This window comes from Kwoniella mangroviensis, chromosome 2 (assembly GCF_000507465.2).
Source record: "Kwoniella mangroviensis CBS 8507 chromosome 2, whole genome shotgun sequence".
In the NCBI taxonomy this organism is placed as follows: Eukaryota; Fungi; Basidiomycota; class Tremellomycetes; order Tremellales; family Cryptococcaceae; genus Kwoniella; species Kwoniella mangrovensis.
The window spans coordinates 1,579,510-1,597,352 of NC_088828.1; the positions used below are offsets into that span (position 1 = coordinate 1,579,510).

General features: G+C 44.9%; 6 protein-coding genes across 6 annotated transcripts; 4 read left to right on the forward strand and 2 right to left on the reverse strand.

Moving 5' to 3' along the window:
* Positions 1 to 374: 374 nt before the first annotated feature.
* Positions 375 to 1,919, forward strand: I203_107454 (uncharacterized protein; the record flags this gene model as incomplete). The annotated part of the gene is made up of 9 exons (XM_019145536.1): positions 375 to 577; positions 655 to 745; positions 830 to 938; positions 1,052 to 1,100; positions 1,165 to 1,196; positions 1,285 to 1,379; positions 1,501 to 1,603; positions 1,698 to 1,768; positions 1,890 to 1,919. 9 exons carry the CDS (start codon positions 375 to 377, stop codon positions 1,917 to 1,919), a joined length of 783 nt encoding a protein of 260 aa, XP_019005355.1.
* A 409-nt stretch (positions 1,920 to 2,328) lies between these two features.
* I203_107455 (uncharacterized protein) lies at positions 2,329 to 4,594 on the reverse strand (the record flags this gene model as incomplete). Its single annotated transcript, XM_019145537.1, has 3 exons — positions 2,329 to 3,729; positions 3,823 to 4,338; positions 4,433 to 4,594. 3 exons carry the CDS (start codon positions 4,592 to 4,594, stop codon positions 2,329 to 2,331), a joined length of 2,079 nt encoding a protein of 692 aa, XP_019005356.1.
* Positions 4,595 to 5,527: 933 nt separating this feature from the next.
* On the reverse strand, positions 5,528 to 6,097 carry I203_107456 (glutaredoxin; the record flags this gene model as incomplete). The annotated part of the gene is made up of 4 exons (XM_019145538.1): positions 5,528 to 5,667; positions 5,803 to 5,825; positions 5,896 to 5,954; positions 6,017 to 6,097. 4 exons carry the CDS (start codon positions 6,095 to 6,097, stop codon positions 5,528 to 5,530), a joined length of 303 nt encoding a protein of 100 aa, XP_019005357.1.
* A 1,831-nt stretch (positions 6,098 to 7,928) lies between these two features.
* I203_107457 (uncharacterized protein) lies at positions 7,929 to 11,785 on the forward strand (the record flags this gene model as incomplete). Its single annotated transcript, XM_019145539.1, has 4 exons — positions 7,929 to 8,048; positions 8,133 to 10,340; positions 10,411 to 11,206; positions 11,304 to 11,785. The coding sequence occupies 4 exons, from the start codon at positions 7,929 to 7,931 to the stop codon at positions 11,783 to 11,785; spliced, it is 3,606 nt and encodes a 1,201-aa protein (XP_019005358.1).
* A 660-nt stretch (positions 11,786 to 12,445) lies between these two features.
* On the forward strand, positions 12,446 to 14,360 carry I203_107458 (uncharacterized protein; the record flags this gene model as incomplete). Its single annotated transcript, XM_019145540.1, has 4 exons — positions 12,446 to 13,098; positions 13,221 to 13,405; positions 13,505 to 13,689; positions 13,764 to 14,360. The coding sequence occupies 4 exons, from the start codon at positions 12,446 to 12,448 to the stop codon at positions 14,358 to 14,360; spliced, it is 1,620 nt and encodes a 539-aa protein (XP_019005359.1).
* A 547-nt stretch (positions 14,361 to 14,907) lies between these two features.
* On the forward strand, positions 14,908 to 17,654 carry I203_107459 (uncharacterized protein; the record flags this gene model as incomplete). The annotated part of the gene is made up of 10 exons (XM_019145541.1): positions 14,908 to 14,989; positions 15,187 to 15,317; positions 15,392 to 15,459; positions 15,522 to 15,617; positions 15,676 to 16,179; positions 16,339 to 16,504; positions 16,563 to 16,713; positions 16,775 to 16,884; positions 16,937 to 17,097; positions 17,156 to 17,654. 10 exons carry the CDS (start codon positions 14,908 to 14,910, stop codon positions 17,652 to 17,654), a joined length of 1,968 nt encoding a protein of 655 aa, XP_019005360.1.
* Positions 17,655 to 17,843: the final 189 nt, after the last annotated feature.

Genomic DNA, 17,843 nt, shown 5'->3' on the forward strand with positions numbered 1-17,843 from the left:
TCATCCTGAACGGGAGTGTCTCTAGGACCCTTCTTTTGAGCATATTCACTTGACAAACACTGGCCTTTAACGTAAACTCTCGGGGGTTGGCACGTGGATGTCTGTGGGTTGTGATGTTGTGATGTGCCACCAGGTGATCTGCTTGTCTGATCTTACGAGTACTCATCTGAACATTTATGTTTATACAATCTGCTTAACTTCGACCGACTGGAGGATTTACCTCCTGGATTGTCGGAGAAGGGACTATGGATGATATATATACTGTACCTGTCAGCATAATTTTTCGATTTACTGACTTATTTTCCCTCTCTGTCGAAAATTTCAACATAGAGCATATTTTTTTCAGCCGACAATCAACTGACGAACCCCCTAAGATGTTGAAGAACTCCTTATCCATTCTTTTCGCATTGCTGTTGACTGTCCAGCTGATCTCAGCTACGGCCATCAACAGATGGGACGAGGAAATGCCATGTAAAACCAATGCGGAATGTTTGAAGAAAGGTCTACCGCTTAGGAAACCTTCTCCTGTCGTCAAGAGAGGAGCCTTACATCCTAGACAATCTAACACAGTTTCCTCGTAAGGATTCGCACATTTCAAGATTGAGGTTCGACTCGCTGATGAAAGAAAAATCCGAACGTCATTGGGATGAACAGCACTTATAGAATCAGCGTAATTAGAGGTCAAGGTGTTGTAGGTTTCCTGGATAGGACTCCCAACGCCAATGGACAATATACAATGTCCCAGGTGAGATACTATCCTACTCTCAAATATAATTCATGTTCAGATGTTAAACAGAGATGCACCTTTTGGTGCAATCCGCCATTGTAGGATGCTTCCCAGAGGATTATTGTTGGCGAACCTTCCTTATCACCTGGTGAACTGAAGATTTCAAACTATGTCTCGAATAATGGTTTGAGCTATGTTTATCTCGCCGCTCGTGAGCACATATCCAATTCATTCTCTGCTCTCCCTCAGAGATAGGTCACCAATTTCGTACAAATTCCGGAAGGGGCACAGTGATAACGATTTATGATCTTCGTGGCGATGTAGAAATCGGTCCTAATTCAGGTGGTTCAATCTTAAGCGCTTCTTCCTACAAGTGAGTGAAACCAAATCTTTTACTGGAAACCACAAGTTTGCGAATACTGATCCAAATGTGACAGCTACGCGGTTATCACAGCTTCCACTTCGTCATGTAATTCAGAGTCGTATAAACTTTAATGGGTATGAGCTGGAATATTGTCATTGGAATGTTCTGATCCTACGACTATGGTTGACTTTAGTCGACTCAACTTCTGGACCTGCTACACCCCCTAATCCAAGTTACACTTTATACGGCGTAGCCACCGGTTCGACCAGTCCTCTTGAGACTAACACTGTAAGTTCCAAAGATACTCTATATCAATTCAGGCTCAATCTATGTTACATTACCTTTATGCTAATGATCGACTGGTGTCTGGCCTTCTCCTGCCTCGTCTTGTCTTATTACGTCAAATTAGTGGTATCAAACCGCCGCTGGATCCCAGAATCTATTTACCAACTGGGTAAACTCAGATGGTACGACGTTATCTAGACCTCAGATCATGTATGATACTGTCAACGGTAAGTCAGCACACATAAAGTGGACCTCTGATGTATTTTCTTTCTTCTGATTTCTGATTTCTTAATGAATGAAAACTGATCTTTTCTATATTAGCCAACTTTGTTATAACTGGTTGTGCGACTTGCTATCAAGCTCAATTCCCAAATAACAATGCTTATGCTGTTGTGAGTTGAGTCCAGTCGAATCCAAATTTAAACCAGATCATCATCGCCTTTTCTCTTGAGCTGTGATCTGAGCAATGGAGACAAGTGATGTGCGCTAATGGAAGGATTTGATCGTTCATAGAGTCTCGCCAGAGCTAAAGTAACTACATAAAATGGTGCCACTTACGAAATTTGAACCTTTTCGTTGATGTTATATATATATATATGTACATAACGCTGTTATAGACTCTCCTCAGTTCAATATTTAATTCTCTTTGTGGTAAATGACATTGGACATTATTATTCTTCTGCGTTAGACTGATCATCATAATACAGTATTCTTCTCAAAAGTGAATCCAAATCCCCATTCAATAATACTTCACGCTTTACAGCTCGTATATCAAATTATATAGAATATACATACATCATGCGTATTAGAATATCATACTAGCATTAATTGCGCTTACATTATCTTCACAATAGACCTCTAACTTATCTATAATCGATCTTACAAATGAACAACTATATAAATTCCTCCAAAAACCGACGGTCATACTTCAGACTTGGTTTTGCCTTTTCGTCTAGACAAACCATCTTCTTATACCTTCCAACTCATTATGCCATTTTTGCCATTTCCCAACCAACTTATTCAACTCATCCTCATCCGTGATTTCATCATCGTCCTCAGTATCATTATTCACTTTCATACCCGATTCAGCAGCTTGATGTATCCTACTTAATTTTTTGGTTAATTGCTGGTAAGCAGGATATAGTTCCTCGTACCTATCTCTAAGCGCTTCTTGATCCGGTCTATCTAGTTGGCTTATACCATTCGTCTTCTTATCGGTATTGGGTAAAGGTGCAGATACAGGATGATTATCTTTCGAAAAAGCTGTCGATCTACTCGAACCTGAGTTCGTGCTGGTATTGGTATTCGCTCCGTTGAATTTCAATTCCGGTGGCGGAGGTTTACGTTTCGATGTAGGGGATGAATTCCTTCGAGTCTTGATTATAGGTCTACCTCTTATTTCGCCTTCTTCTTCCTCTTCTCCACCAGCGTCGGGCGACGAAGAATAACTTCTCTTCTTATGATTGGGCGTCAGCCTTTCTTTCTGTTCCTGTCTCTCTTTCTCCCTTTCTCTTTCCCGAGCTTTATCTTTCTCTCGTACTTTTTCAGCTAACGATAATCTGTCTTTTGACTTTGCTTGATCATTGATTCCATCTCTCTTTTCTTTCTCTTTCCCATTACTTTTCGATGATCTGCCTCTCAATGGTTCTTCAACATCATCTTCCTCGCTAGAAGATGAGTAATCAACTTCTTTCCCTTTCCCTTTATCCTTGCTCGGACCATGTACTTTCTCTTTCTCTCTCTCTTCTTTCTTCTTATCTTCAATCTTGGTCTTGTTATTCTCTTTGGCAGGTTTGATATCCGCCGGGGTCAAACGTGGACTGGCGGTACCATCGGGAGGTTTGGTATTAGGTAAACTTGTCGACCTCTGCTTCTCAGCCATGAATTTCGCTCTCTCCCGCGCAATCCTACTTTGAGGTCCGGCCGCGGCGGTCCCTCCTGTTCCTCCGCCTCCATTCGTAGATTTTCTAGTAGATTTTGTCTTATTTGTTGTACCACTTGCAGAGGGAGCGGGAGACTCATTCCTACTGGGAGAAGCAATACTAAGACCATTCTGAGGTACAGTTGGTAAAGGTTTTTCTTTCTCTTGACTTTGACTGCCGTTTGAACTTTCCGCACTTGCACTATGATATCCACCTCCATTTTCCAATTCTGCTTCTTTCCTATCGAGCTCTTCCCTCTCTTCAGCATCAAAAGGTAATTCCAATTCGTCGAATGCTTCTCTAGCTAGACGGATGACCTGCTGTTGTTCCGCATAGGTATATTTCCATTGTCCAGGACCAAGTTTGATCTTGGAATATTGGTTGGGCAGGAGTGTGTATGCTGGAGGATGGGTAGAAGAGGCTTTGCCAACCTGCGTTACGAAACAGAGAAATTGTGTTAATCATAGTGTATGAAATCGTGAGATGTATTTGAGGGTATCATTGAGATTCCGGCCAACACTCACCACATTAACCACTCTCATCACATTCTGTTCATCGCCTCCTACTCTCCTTACTATGTCTTGTACGGTCGTAGGTCCCAAGGCGAGTAACTGCATGACTCGAGTTTTGAGAGGTATCATCTGTCCAGTTCCGGTTACAGTCGTACTCGCTCCCTGTGTAGGTGCCGAGGTGGAGCTACCCATCTGAGGTGAACTATTTGTTCTACCCATTCCTACTGAGCTCACACCAGGTGCAGCAGCAGCTACACCAGCGACGGATCTCTTTTTCGACGGGGGTGCAGACCCTTCTACTCTGAGTGCACGTTCTTTCCTTTCTCTCTCGATCGCTTCGTTCTGCGCTTTCAGCTTGTCTGCTGCCCTGGCCGTCGAGGCTGATGTTAGAGGGACGTTCAGTCGTGTCGAAGCCATTGCTGCGAGTGAGAGGGTGGAAGAAGAAGGGTTGTAGGAATGCAGCTCGGAGGGGATACCGGTTGATCGAGGGTCGAGAGGTATAGGAGGTAAGTTGGGGATGTTGAGAGTCTATTAAGGTGTTGTATATCCGGTAAGTATCTCAATATGCTCTTGTATATACTATCTGGATAAATAGGTTGGCTACGTGGGAAGCAAGACTTACCATCTTTCCTTTTTCTGTTACGGTCACTTCCAGTCCCCCGCTTCCTGCTTCCTGGAGAGACTGCCATACTTCCTCTGGAAACTTGATGAGGTATGCTGGATGAGGGGGATGTTCGGAAGTGGGGGGAATGAGGGGTATCGAGCCGGATGTTGGTAAAGGCATTTTGGCTATCCGACTTGCAAGATCGCAGTGGTGAAAGGCAAGAGAGCTGAGAAGACAGTGATATCGATGGGAGGTTGATGAGGGGAGCTTCGAATGTAAGGACGGTAGTGCTCTGAGGGCTATTTACCTTCCCGCGGACGAGGAGAAAGCTTTGTTGGCTCTTTCAAGATACTACGTTCTCCTTAGTCTCCTAATCAATGGCTCTCCACAGTATCACTACTCTACACCGTTCAATCCTGTGTCATTCTAATCCTTCTGCCTTCTTTGATGGTCCTTCGGCCGCCCGTATACCATATATTGATATGTACTGTTATTAGCCACTGTTGAGGTATGATGCACCGAGAAGACGTTTGCAAAGCTTGGCTTCTGAACTATATGAAACAAGTAACGAAGTTTTATTGTACCGTGTCGGAGTGTATAAGATTATCTTGTATGCTGGTTCTGACCGAAAGGATGCCCCAGGGAGAAGGTGCGGAACGTGTGGAAACTGAATTAACAGCGATGGTGGTGTCTCAATTAGTCGTTAAAAGGGTACAGGTGATCTCGGCTGGCTGGTAGAAACCTCCTATCAGTCTTGTTGAAGCAGGTGAGAGTGTGGATGAGAGTGCAAGGCAATGATAGGAGATGCAGTTGTTGTGATTGTTGTGAACAGGTGCCGTTATCGGATGAAAACAAGGTTACCATACTTAGTCCGGCTACACACTACTGCTGATGGTGCAACCCTAATCAACTCCCGCAAATCGCACAAACTATATGTATAGATATATATGCCCTATAGCTATACTCCTGTCATGTGTGTTCGTTTCATTTCAAGCTCGGAAGAGTGAATCAGATAGCCAGTCTGACAATTTACTACTATGCATATGTACTATTCATGTTTTATTATACGGCTACTGCTTCCCCTTGCTTTCGATTCTTGTGTTGGATCTATGTCTAAGCAGAGATCTTTTGCTTGATTTGATCGTGAGAGAGCTTCAACAAGTCTGATGAACCTCCGATGAACTCCTGGTTGAGGTATACGTGAGGGACGGTGGATTGACCGTTGAGCTCCTTGAGGTAGGCTTGGATGGCAGCTGTACATGAGGGATTGGTCAGCCCAACTGCTGTCTCATAACTGGAACCATAAGCAAGGTCGGTGTTACGGGGTCGCATCAAAGGAGGGTAGTGTGTAGCATCCCGAGAATAACGGAAGAGGGGGAAATACTTACATCCATCATCTCTTTCATCGAGTCTATACATCAGATCATTTGATTAGCGTTATTATGTTGGGATTGATGAGTGATGACGAGCTTCAAACTCACTCAAGAATGGCGATATCGCTGGTATCTTCACCGAGGTAAGACTTGGCTCTCTTACAGTACTGCAAAGACTCCATGTCAGCCTACGAGTCACTGGTCGATCGATGGAAATATGGCAGCTTACAGGACAGTAAGTCTTGGAGAAGACAACAGCCTTATTCTCCTTGATGGTCTTGTCCACGAGTTGCTTGATTTCAGCTGACATGGCTGGCGATGAGGTTGAGAATGAGGAACCCAGTTTGATAGATTGTAGAGTTGTAGTTGGTCTCAAGTGTGATGATAAAACGTTGATACGTCTTAATGCTGTTAACATTTATTCTTGATAAGGCAAGTGAAAAGCAACGATGATGATGATGATGATGATATACCGTTATATACGATTTGCAAATGCGGTGGCCAAATCTACAGTTCTGCATGACGGAAGCGTAATTATTCATCATTTCGTTTGGATTTCGATGCTTATTCAGGGTGGAGTACATCATCTATCTACCCAGCGGTGATTGACAATTGAATAGAACCAAATAGAGTAAATCACAACTCACGTCGTCTTGCATGATGAGTTATTCAACCTTCAACCCCATCCTCGTCCACATCATCTTCAGCTGACACATGCAGATCATTCTGACTACCACCACTATCTCCTTCTCACCAGGGGGATGCTTGGTATCATGCTTTCCCCAAAAGAAACTCCATAACTTGCTCGATTACGCTAAATCCGGAACAATCTTGAAACGTCACATACCTATCTTCAGATACACAAACAGTAAACTCTCTTTCCGTGTTTGTAGCACTCGCGATTGTGATACACGAACCACAGCACTTGCACAACTCTTCCTTCTTGCTCTTACGGTCTGTTCATAGGCACAACTTGGTTTGAGGGTGGTCGACCAACTATCCAGTTCTCTTTTGTTTGATCGGTCTGGTGATCAAAGCTTTTCTCGGACATGAATGGGAGTTACACGGACGTGATCGAGCTGATATACCTAGAATTCCCTTTCCCTTGCCGTTGATGGAGGGACTAGCTAACTTTATGCAGGATGATCAAAGGGAATGCGAAAGGATGCCTTGAGAAGTCTGGAACGGGTTTATACAATCACATACGAGTGCAATCAAACATCACCCCCCTTTTTCGCGATTCGACAAATCACGATCGCAATCACTCACACACACTGCTTTGGGAATCATGGTCCATCTTTTGTCCTTGTGAATGTGAGTATCATACTTCTCATCATGATCTATCCCCTCCTGACTGATCATCGATCTCATTCACTTTTTTTTAGGTTTCAACGGGACGGTGGGTGATATATGATCAATCTTGATCCTCTCATCAATCCCATTCCAAAGGCATCCGACCATCGTTCATAATCTCTCATCTCCCATTTCGCATCGGTCCAGGCTTGATGCTTGACCCTCAATATCATATTTGATTCTCATCGCATACCATAGCATAGCATACTGCCAACAACAGCATTCCCGAAAGTAGATACGTTTCCCTTTGACGATCCGGTATCGTCATCGATCAATCTTGGATTTCACCCCTACCGTTACCTTTCCGGATAAAGATACTTTGCTATCTCTGCAGGGCTGGCATTCATCTCTCAACACATTCGGCAGTGTTTTGGCAGATAGGAAGAGAAAGAGGCGAAAAAACGTGGTGAGAAAAGAGAGATCAGTCTGGACTGGAATTTCTCATCCACCTTTTTCACATTCGATCGGGCTGAACAGGATCATAAAGCACCACTACCCAAGAAGATCATTTTCAACTAGGCTTGACTCTGTCATTCTACTTTTGGACGATCATCGTTGCCCAAATGGTTAGAAACATATGGAATAGATGAATCAAGATTCGATTTTTCTCCCCCGCTATTAGATACCTAGCTATCTCTTTCTAGACGACATAGGATATAGGATACACAGCATAACAAGATAATCATATCCTCAGACAGACAAGGATCGTCCTGTTTACGCACTTACGCCCTCGTTGTTTCTTTTCGGTTTCACTTTCACCGCTTTCGTCTGATCGACCTTTATCCATCATGCCAAACTCATTCTCATCACCACCACTGCGACAACCTAGATCACCAGGTAGTAGATCTACTTCAAACCTATCTTTCCATTCGGTCGATACACCACCACTCCCTCAATGGGATACTCCCGTAAGTCCAGTCTCATCATCCCTTGTCCCATTTTTCCCTAGTCATTCACTTAACAATCATTTTTGCTGATTCTCCTCGTCATAGACATCCCCGCATACATCAATGACTCGATCATCGAAATACGTACCCTCACCTCATAGGGCGGCACCTCCTGTACCCCCTTTACCATCATCTTCTCCAGCTACGGTATCGTTTGGTGTCCCGTTTCCGTCCGCATCAGCATCCGCATCACCAATCGTCCGATCAAGTTCTTCCTCGTCGTCCTCTTCGACCGCGTCTTCTTCTTCTACAACTTCACAGAGGGTTTCAACTCCACCTCCTCCCGTGAGGACACGTCGTACTTCCAGATCCAGCTCAAAACTACTTCCTGCCCTTCCTTTATCAATCTCTACCACTCCCGAACATCATCACTCGCCCTACGCCTCGCCAGCTGGCAGTGTCAGATCCAAGAGAGTAGCGGTGGATTACACCTCAGACGGGATCGGTCTTGGAATAGGTCTTACAGATGAAGTGCAGATAGTCGTCAGTAGAGAAGGTAGAAGATCAAGAGCTGTCTCAGTCTCTTACGGAAGTAGGTCCAATGCCAGTTCAGAAGATATGGCCTGTCTGCCCACTCCACCGATAACGGGCTCTTCACCTTCCCCGTCCTCGATGAATGATAGAACACCTAGTAGATCATCAGTCAGACCCACGGTCACCATCCCTGATTCCGGCGGCACACCACCTAGACCAGCTAGACGAGCCACATCAGCTTATCCTTCGCCCGCCTCTGCATCTGCCTCAGCATTGAATTCGAGACGATCACCACTACTTGCACCGAGACCGATCTCGCTAACACCTCAGTCCCAATCCGATCTGGTCCCACCCCAGACTAGCTTTTCAAGAAGCATTTCACCTTCAGGAGACTCGATTTCCACGATCACTGTTTCGCCCGCTTCGACACCTCGACCCTTCTTCACTGATATCTCTTCGAAATCTTGTGTCACTACTGCTCCAGAGTCTAGCTCAGCCTTAGCTTCGGCTCTGGAGGAACCGTCTTCCTCTGTTCCACTGGGAGGTAGAAAGCGGGATTCTGCCCAGAGAAGATTATCGGCTTTGAGGGGTTTAGTGGCTAATTTGGATTTCAATCAACCTTGGTCATTCAGTCCCAACACCCTGTCTGAAGAAACCCTCTTTTCGCCTCAGCCTGAATTCGAAGAAAGACAAGAAGATAGTCAGGAGGTATCATACTCTTGGACAGATAGTAACGATCATCCGGACTTTGGTGCCGAACCACCATCAGAGTGCTCAGACGAATCGTTCATCATGACTTCCTCGTCTGAGGAAGTACTTGCTAGTCCTGTACATTCCATTTCTCATCCGACTCGGTATGCCCAATATGATTCGGTCAAATCAGTCATCCAACCTGACATCGCCGAATCGCATGGATGGCCTGAACCCAAAGCCCAACCGGAACATCAGCAACCTATCAAGCAGATAGGTAATTCACCCAGTACACTCACTCTCAACTCACCTCGAATGGACTTTACCCCTGTTCGACGAAATTCTGGATCAAGGAAACAACCTAATTCTACCCCACCCAGAAGACCCAGACAATTCAGATCATCCTCTGAATTACTTTCACGTACGCCTGAGCCACCCCGACCAGCCACTCGAGCGAGGAAAGAAATATTCGAGGTGGCTTCTTCGGGATACTCCAAATCGCTAGAACCTGTTTCCCCCATCTTACCAGTCACTCCTACATCAACTTGGAGATCTTCTTTACCCAATGACGAAATTTATAATCGTCTTTTAGAAAATTATGGACCTATGGAGATCAAACGACAAGAGATTATTTGGGAAATGTGCGAAACTGAACATACATTTATCAAATCGATGAGAACCGTCTTAAGACTTTTCGCTACTCCTCTCAAGACTCCGCAGGGACATTGGATCGACGGTATACCAGGTAAAATCACAGATCTGTTTGACTCGTTGGAATGTATCGCCCATGCTCATGGGGTTATATCGGCAACTGAAAGAGATATGAGAAGGAGATCTGATATATTGGATGTAGCGAACTTCGTATCGACTTTTAAATCTTGGGTGTCAAGGTTGGAAGTCCATGAGTGGTATTTGATCCGATTTGAAAGTGTTGTCAGTCTTGTGGAAGAGAATGTAAGAGATCCGGATAGTGTTTTTGGAGAGTTTGTGAGAATGCAGATGAAAGAGGAAGTTCTCGGGTCGATGAGTTTGGGTAGTATGTTGTTGAAACCTGTTCAGAGGTTGACCAAGTATCCTCTATTCTTAAAGGTGAGCTGAATATCGAGATCTCTCGTAAAGCCAAGGCTTCCAGCTGATGATTCATATTGTTCATTGATAGCGATTACTCGATGCTACTCCTCATCCCCACCCGATCCACCCCGAAATACTTTCTCTACTCTCTACGACGGAATCGATCATACTCAATTTACAAGCTACGAAGGCCCGTGAAGAAGATTTCGAACAGCTCCAAGCGTTACAGACGCGCTTGATCGGTCTACCCGGGAATTTCCATCTGGCAATCAGAGGACGAAAGCTGCTAGGACAAGGACAAGTCGTCCGTGTTCCACGATCTAAAGATCTATCATCTGCGTTCGGCGCTAGAGCTAGAGCAGGGTCGATGCATTCTTCAAGAGGATCAATCTCATCTTCCATATCGTCCTCTGCACCATCCACCGTATCCTCCATATCACCTTGGGAATTCTCAGCTTCGCTGACTCCTTCTAGGACCAGTGCATTTTCTGTCTCGTCTAATGGATCTTCCTTTTATTCTGGTCCGCCATCTAGATCAAATAGTATTACCAAATATTCTTCTTCCACTTCGGCATTCTCACCTTCTCGACCATCTATGAATCGCTCGCCATCCTCCACTTCGAGCTTTATGGATAATAATTCGTATTACAATACTTCGAGACCTAGCACACCCAGTTCGACGAAGAATAGGAAGAAAGAGGAAGTATTGACGTTGTTGGTTTTTGACGATCTCGTGATACTTGGACAGACCGTACAGGAGAAGAGTGGATTGTTCGGTGTAGGACCGAATAAGAAAAAGGGATCTTCGACTTTGAGGGTCTTAGGAGAGATGGAAGGGGGGATTGGAAAGGTGGGAGAAGTGAGGGATTGGAGTGGATGGAATGGTGAGTAATTTCATCGAATCATGTCTGCCATCAGCTTTTGCATTAAAGTGTGCAAAACTAAGCTGATCAGTTGTTCCGATCTGGTTTCTTTCTATAGGATATTCGAATTTGTTCAGTTTAACTCTAATACCTATTTCTCACTCTGCTCGATATCCTCTAAATCCCATAACGACGGCTTTCACCCTTCCATCCAATTATTCGAGTGGTATGGGTATGGGGGTTCTGTCGACCTCACCATCATTACGATCACTCAAATCATCAACTTCATCATCATCATCATCAACAACATCGTCTTCTTCAAATTCGAACGGTTCGACTAACCTTGGAGGGTTAGCTAATCTCAATTGTCCGATATTGAACAATATGAGCTCGTTACTTGGGATGTTAGGGCAGGTTTCAACCTCCGGTATGGGACCGGAAAGAGGCAGTGAGTATGTGATTGAGGAGAAAGAGGTGTTGGCTGGTGCTTTGGTGAAAGAAATTCCCGATGAAGAAGAGGAAGGAGACGGAGAGGTACATGAGTTGTATAGGGAGATGCAAGGTGAATGGTCAGGGATGGGAATGGGGTACGCGGCGTAGTTCATGTTGTATACTAGTATACTAGATAGTCGAAATACAGATAGATAAGAATAGATATACTTAACATAGGATCATAGATATACTCGTATACAAATACAATAGAAGGAAATTGTTATGAAGTTATTTTGCATCAGATGCTTGAGCGAGATACCACTCGGGTAGAGCATGCCTGGCTCATGGTGGTCGCAGACTGCACGGCACACCCACATCCTTGCGTGGATGCTGCTATTACTCGGCCTTACTTTACCTTTACTTGCTCTCTGAGTATTATGTATCGCCTCGAATACATAGGCACTACCTACCTGAGACTCGACGTACACCAAAACAAAGTAGAAGCTGACGTCATCTTTGTTTACACTTTCTTTCGGTTACGTCCGCTGATCATTTTCTCTTCCCTTTGTTTTGAACTGGGACCAAAAATAGATTGTTGGGTCTAAGATTATCTTCGTACCGCTTTTATCATTCAACCTTCATCTCTCATCTCTCTTCCCTCCTTCTTCCTTCTTTCGCACTTTCTTATCTTCATTAGCTACATACACGAAAGCTATACTACGTTTGTATCTCAATCCCCTCGATCGTAGCCCCAACGCATCACTCAACATATCTCACAGATAGTCAAATAAACAACACCCAACCTACTCCCTAGATCTCGACTAGATCATGACCAACGATAAACCTGCTGGGGGATACGACCCTACCCCTCTCCCACCGTCCAATGGCCCGACATACATAGTTAAAATCACCTTTCATTCAGCGACCAACCTCCCCATTGCAGATTTCGGCTCTGGTTCAGCAGATCCGTTCATTCTCGCACAAGTTAAGACTTCTCATAAAGTTCGTCATTCTCATGATCCATATTTACGTTGGAGGTCCAAGACTATACGTAAATGCCTTGAACCGTCTTGGGAAAGTTCATGGGTCATAGCGGGAGTTCCAGCAGATGGGTTAGACCTTTCTGCGAGGATATATGATGAAGATCCTTCAGATCATGATGATAGATTGGGCAAGGTTGAATTGCATACTGGTAATATAGATGAGGGGTGGAAAGGGATTCAAAAACAAGAATATAAAGTGAAGAAAACTGGTGCGGACCTTAGAGCTTATACTGCCAGATGGGTATGTACCATCGTTGGAAAGAAGGAGTTACATGCTAGATTGACACTCAGTATTGAAGTTTTGGGAAAAACAAGGAAAGAGGATGATGTAGGGAAAGCATATACGATAAGTAATTTCTGGTGGATACATTATAGTCCACTTATTGGACGGCTGGCGGGAGTGAAAGGGAAGAATGATAAAGGTGTTGAGAAATATAAGTGAGTTGAGTCTTTCCACTGATTACAAGGCTTGCTAGGAGATGCATGATCATCCCCTCTGCTGCTGGTGTACCTGCCCCTCATCATCATCATCGCTTGAATGCTCACTTACATTACACCAGCTTCCAAGCCAACGAAATTCAACTTACCGGCCCAGTACCGAACGATCTCTACCACCGATATGTAGAATTCAAAACTTTTGTTGGAGGGATGTTCGAAGCGACCGGTCTCAGAGGTAGAATATTGAATAAAGCGTTACATCATCAACATGAGAGGATATACAATTTCGATAGACAGACGACGTACGGTGAATGGGAATTCAACTTGGATGATCATAAGGATAACCTTGATCATGTTGGTAAAAAAGGAAAGGAACTGGAGAAATCTCAAGACCAATCCGATGGAGGTGAAAATCGAGATAGTACGCAGAAAGAATTGACGTTGAAATTCTTGGAAATGTGTCATTATGATCAAGGTGGTCGGATATTCACTTATGTCCTTACGCTAGATGGACTCTTGAGGTTCACGGAGACGGGAAAGGAATTCGGAATTGATTTGTTGAGTAAACATACGATGCATTCGGATGTCAATGTGAGTTGGTGATTCGATCTAACACTGATAAATATCCTAGATAGATTGCTGACATTTCTGATATCCTACTACAGCGATATATCGCCTGGTCAGGTGAATTCCTGATTCGTCGTCTCGCCCACTCTGACCAATCGTCCACTGCTACTCATCCACCTGATCCTGTATCTGGCGGTCCACCAAAAGATGAGCCTCCGAAAGATCCGTCCATGTACGAACTTATAATCGATAATGATAGTGGAACTTATCGTCCCGATAAGAAACTCATCCCGGTCTTGACTGATTTCCTCAAGAAGAATTTCGTAGGGATCAGAGTCAGAGTCATGGCCTGTGATGATGATAAATTAAGTAAGATCAAAGATGATCAAAGGAAAATCAAGAGTAAAGAAGGAGATCATATGGTCTTTGGACAGACTTCTAGTGTATCTTCTTTGGCCGATGGAGATGGAGGGTCGATATCTTCTTCCGACGAGGAGGATTTAGAAAGACGAGCTAGAGAAGAAGATGAAGGGCAAGGGGAGGGTACGACAAGAGGGAAATTGGATAAGGGCGTGGAAGCTTTGGAAAACCCCAAGGATACGTTGAAAGAGGCTGTGGATGGTGTCAAAGACAAAAGCGGGAGAACAGGGAAGAAAGAGAGGGAACAAGCTGAAGAGAGAGATGATCAAGCTTGAGCCGATGTAAGAGTGTAGTAGCCTTGGTTTCTTGTTCTTGGGGTTTCAGTCTTTGTATATATCCTTATAATCCTTCCCCAGATATCTATAGTACCATATAATTTTTGCAGTTCCGCAGCATCCTATAATTTCAGATAACGACCATTCATGATATGTATCGAGGTATAGTTTCTTGTTTCTTGTTTCTTGTTTGTTGTTCGTTGATCCATGTCCTGTCGCCACTAACGGGATCAAATTGCGATTGGAATGATGTGCAACCCAGTGCTGATGGTATGTCGCGTCATGCATACATACCAATTAAAGTGCATTGACGTCATCTACCGACATATGAAGTGATCTGACTGCCCATTAGCTGATTCCCACTGACATTGACAGCTCACAACCACCAACAGACCCCATATATCATCTCCATCTCTACCACTTACTCTCTTCCCTTCCTTCTTCACGTTTCCGTAATTACACCTCTCAAACATCCATCCATTGACTAAGAGAGAGGATCATCCTTCATATCACATACCTGTAGCCATTAGTACTCCTACAAGCCATCATGAAAGTCTCCAAAACCCTCGTCTTCACCGCTCTGGCCTTAGCAGCAGGTGGTGAAGCCAAACTGTTTGGTAAAGATAAACGTGAGTAGTAATGATATCGAAGGATGATCCTCCTTTCTGATATTTTGACATGAGATGCTGATGACCATCTTCCTTTTTACCTCTGCACTCCCCCCTTACATTCCATGTCTATGATCTTGTTTCTTCGAAAACATCATTCTTGTGTTAAACGTCGATCCCTTTCCTCCGTCCGACGCCACCCACGCACGCACGAATAGCCGTCTACGAAGATTGGTCGCTCGATCAATCCGTTGCGTTCCTCAAGGAACAAGGAATCGCAGTGAAAGATTCTGCAACTTTGGCTGAGATCCAAAAACAAGTGGCTGAAAATGCCGATGCTGCTGCCAAGGTAAGTCAGAGTGCAATTCGATATCCAGTTTATGGGATCCTTTTAACGGAACTGACTCTATTAATCTCGCACAGTGGGGTGCCGCCGCCGCCGGATCAGCTCAAGCTCACTACGAAGCTTACAGTGATGCTCTACTCGAAACGTAAGCTGGTGATCTAACCGTATATATGCTACATCAGCTGACGCGAGATTTCCCTTTTCTAGCTGGTCTGAAAGCCAATTGAGAGAATGGTTATTGGAGAAAGGAGTCGTTTCCCCTTCTTCCAACCGAGAGGCTCTCTTGGTCAAGGCTAAGCAATTGTGAGCTGATCTCACGTGACTGATTTGAGCCTAGCTGATGATATTTTGCCATCTGCAGAGCCAGCGCCGCTTCAACTGCCGCTTACGGTCACCCAACTGACCAAGCAGCTTCCTCCGTCTCCTCGGCAGGTTACGGTGCCGCTTCTTCCATCTCTTCAGGATACTACGCCGCTTCATCTCAAGCCGCTTACGCATCTGCCAAAGCTCAAAAGAAACTTGACGATGCTAAAGATTACGTCTTCTCCACCTGGGATGATAACCAACTTCGAACATGGCTCGAGGAACACGATGTCATCTCAACTCCCGCCCCTACTGGTCGAGCAGCTTTACTCAACAACGTCAAAGTAGCCTACCTAAAAGCTACTTCCCCTATTTACGAGGCCTGGTCCACTTCCAACATCCACGAATGGCTGGTCGAACACGGTATTGTCCACCCTGAACCCACCGCCAGAGACAAGCTCCTTGATCTCATGAAGGATAATTACTACGAAGCTAAAGATACTGCTTACTCTTCATGGTCAGAATCTCAAGCTAGAGACTGGTTGATCTCTGAAGGTGTCATGTAAGTTGCTTCTCCCTTCTTCCTACATCCCCTCAACCACAAGCCGAGCTGTTCCTCAAATCCATTTGTGATTGGGCATGCGATGTCAAATTGACAAAACCCATTTATCTCTGACTATCCTTCCTTTCTACACTGGTATTAACGATTCAACAATAGCAGCACAGACGCCGCCGAACTCAAGAAGGAGAAATACGAAAAACTTCTCAATGAACACTACACTCGATCCAAGAACACTGTTTGGTCAGGCTGGTATGACTCTGAGATCCGATCTTGGCTTGTCGACCATGGTTACCTCAAGTCTGATGCTGAAGCTAAGAGGGATGAGGTGAGTCAATTCAACAATCGTTGACATGAGATTTATTCACTTGAAATTTTATGAACAGTTGGTCAGCCTTATCTCCCAAAAGTACAAGGAGAACACCAACGCCCCTTACCTCGCTTGGCCCGATGCTAGACTTAGAGCTCAACTCAGATCTTACGGTATCGATGACACCAAATTCACCTCGAGACCTTCTCTCTTACACGAGGTCAGAAGTGAGTGACCACCTCCGATTTCAAGTCATTCTAGATAACTAACGAATCGTATTTCCCTTAGTCCACTACGTCCAATCCCAAAACAAGGTCGAACAGATCCTCGCTTCTATCCGAGAGACCATCTCTGGTGGTGTTGAGTTCGCTGAAGAGAAACTCGCTCACGTCCTTGAGGTGAGTGCATTGACTGCACAGTACGCTTTATTCGCTGACGGTCACAATATAGCTCCTCACTGCTTCCAAATTGACCGCTGAAGAGAAACTCGACAAGGCCTACGCTTCCGTCTCATCCGTCTACGAAGTTGCTGTTTCTTCTGCCAGCTCTGCTGCCAATTACTACGGTGCTAGTGCTACCTCTGCTGCTTCCGTTGCTTCTGTCAGCGCCTAGTGAGTTGACGAGTGGCCTTCAATTGGGGGAGTCAACTGACAACTGTCCATCACCCAGCGCATCCGCTTCATCAGCTTCATCCGCTGCTGTCTCTGCCGCTTCGTCTCTCTCTAGCAGTCTTTCATCAGCCGCCTCTTCAGCTTCCAGCGTCGCTGCCAAATCCGCCAACAACCCCTCGTTGACCTCGGCTGCTTCCGTCGCTAGCAAGTCTGCTTCATCAGCCGCTTCATACGCTTCTTCTTCAGCTTCATCTCTCGCCTCATCCGCTTCATCGGTTGCTTCCGTCTACGCTCACTCGGCTTCGCTCTCTGCTTCTTCAGCCTCCAAATCGTGGTCGCTCTCCGCCGTCTCAGCCTCCAAAGCTGCCCTCGAGACTTCGGCTTCAGTCTCCAGCTCGCTTAGCAGCGCTTACTCTGTAGCTTCGAAATCGGCTTCATCAGCTTCTGTCGCTGCTGCCTCGTCAGCTTCGTCAGCCAGCAAGTCGGCTTCATCTTACTCTGCTTCTTTGAGCAGTGTTAGTGCTAAAGCTTCCAAATCTGCCAAGAGCGAGCTTTAAAGTGGGCGTGAGGGATTGAATCAATGAAAAGCAGATGGTAGAAGATGGGGAAGAGAAGGATGGAAAGGGCGAAGAATGGTATAGAACAGTTGCGAAAGAACAGAGATGATCTGGAGGAGGATGGAATGAAGTACATATATTCCTATTGTTCATATCCCGTTCCACGTTCCATAGCTTTATTCATTTGAT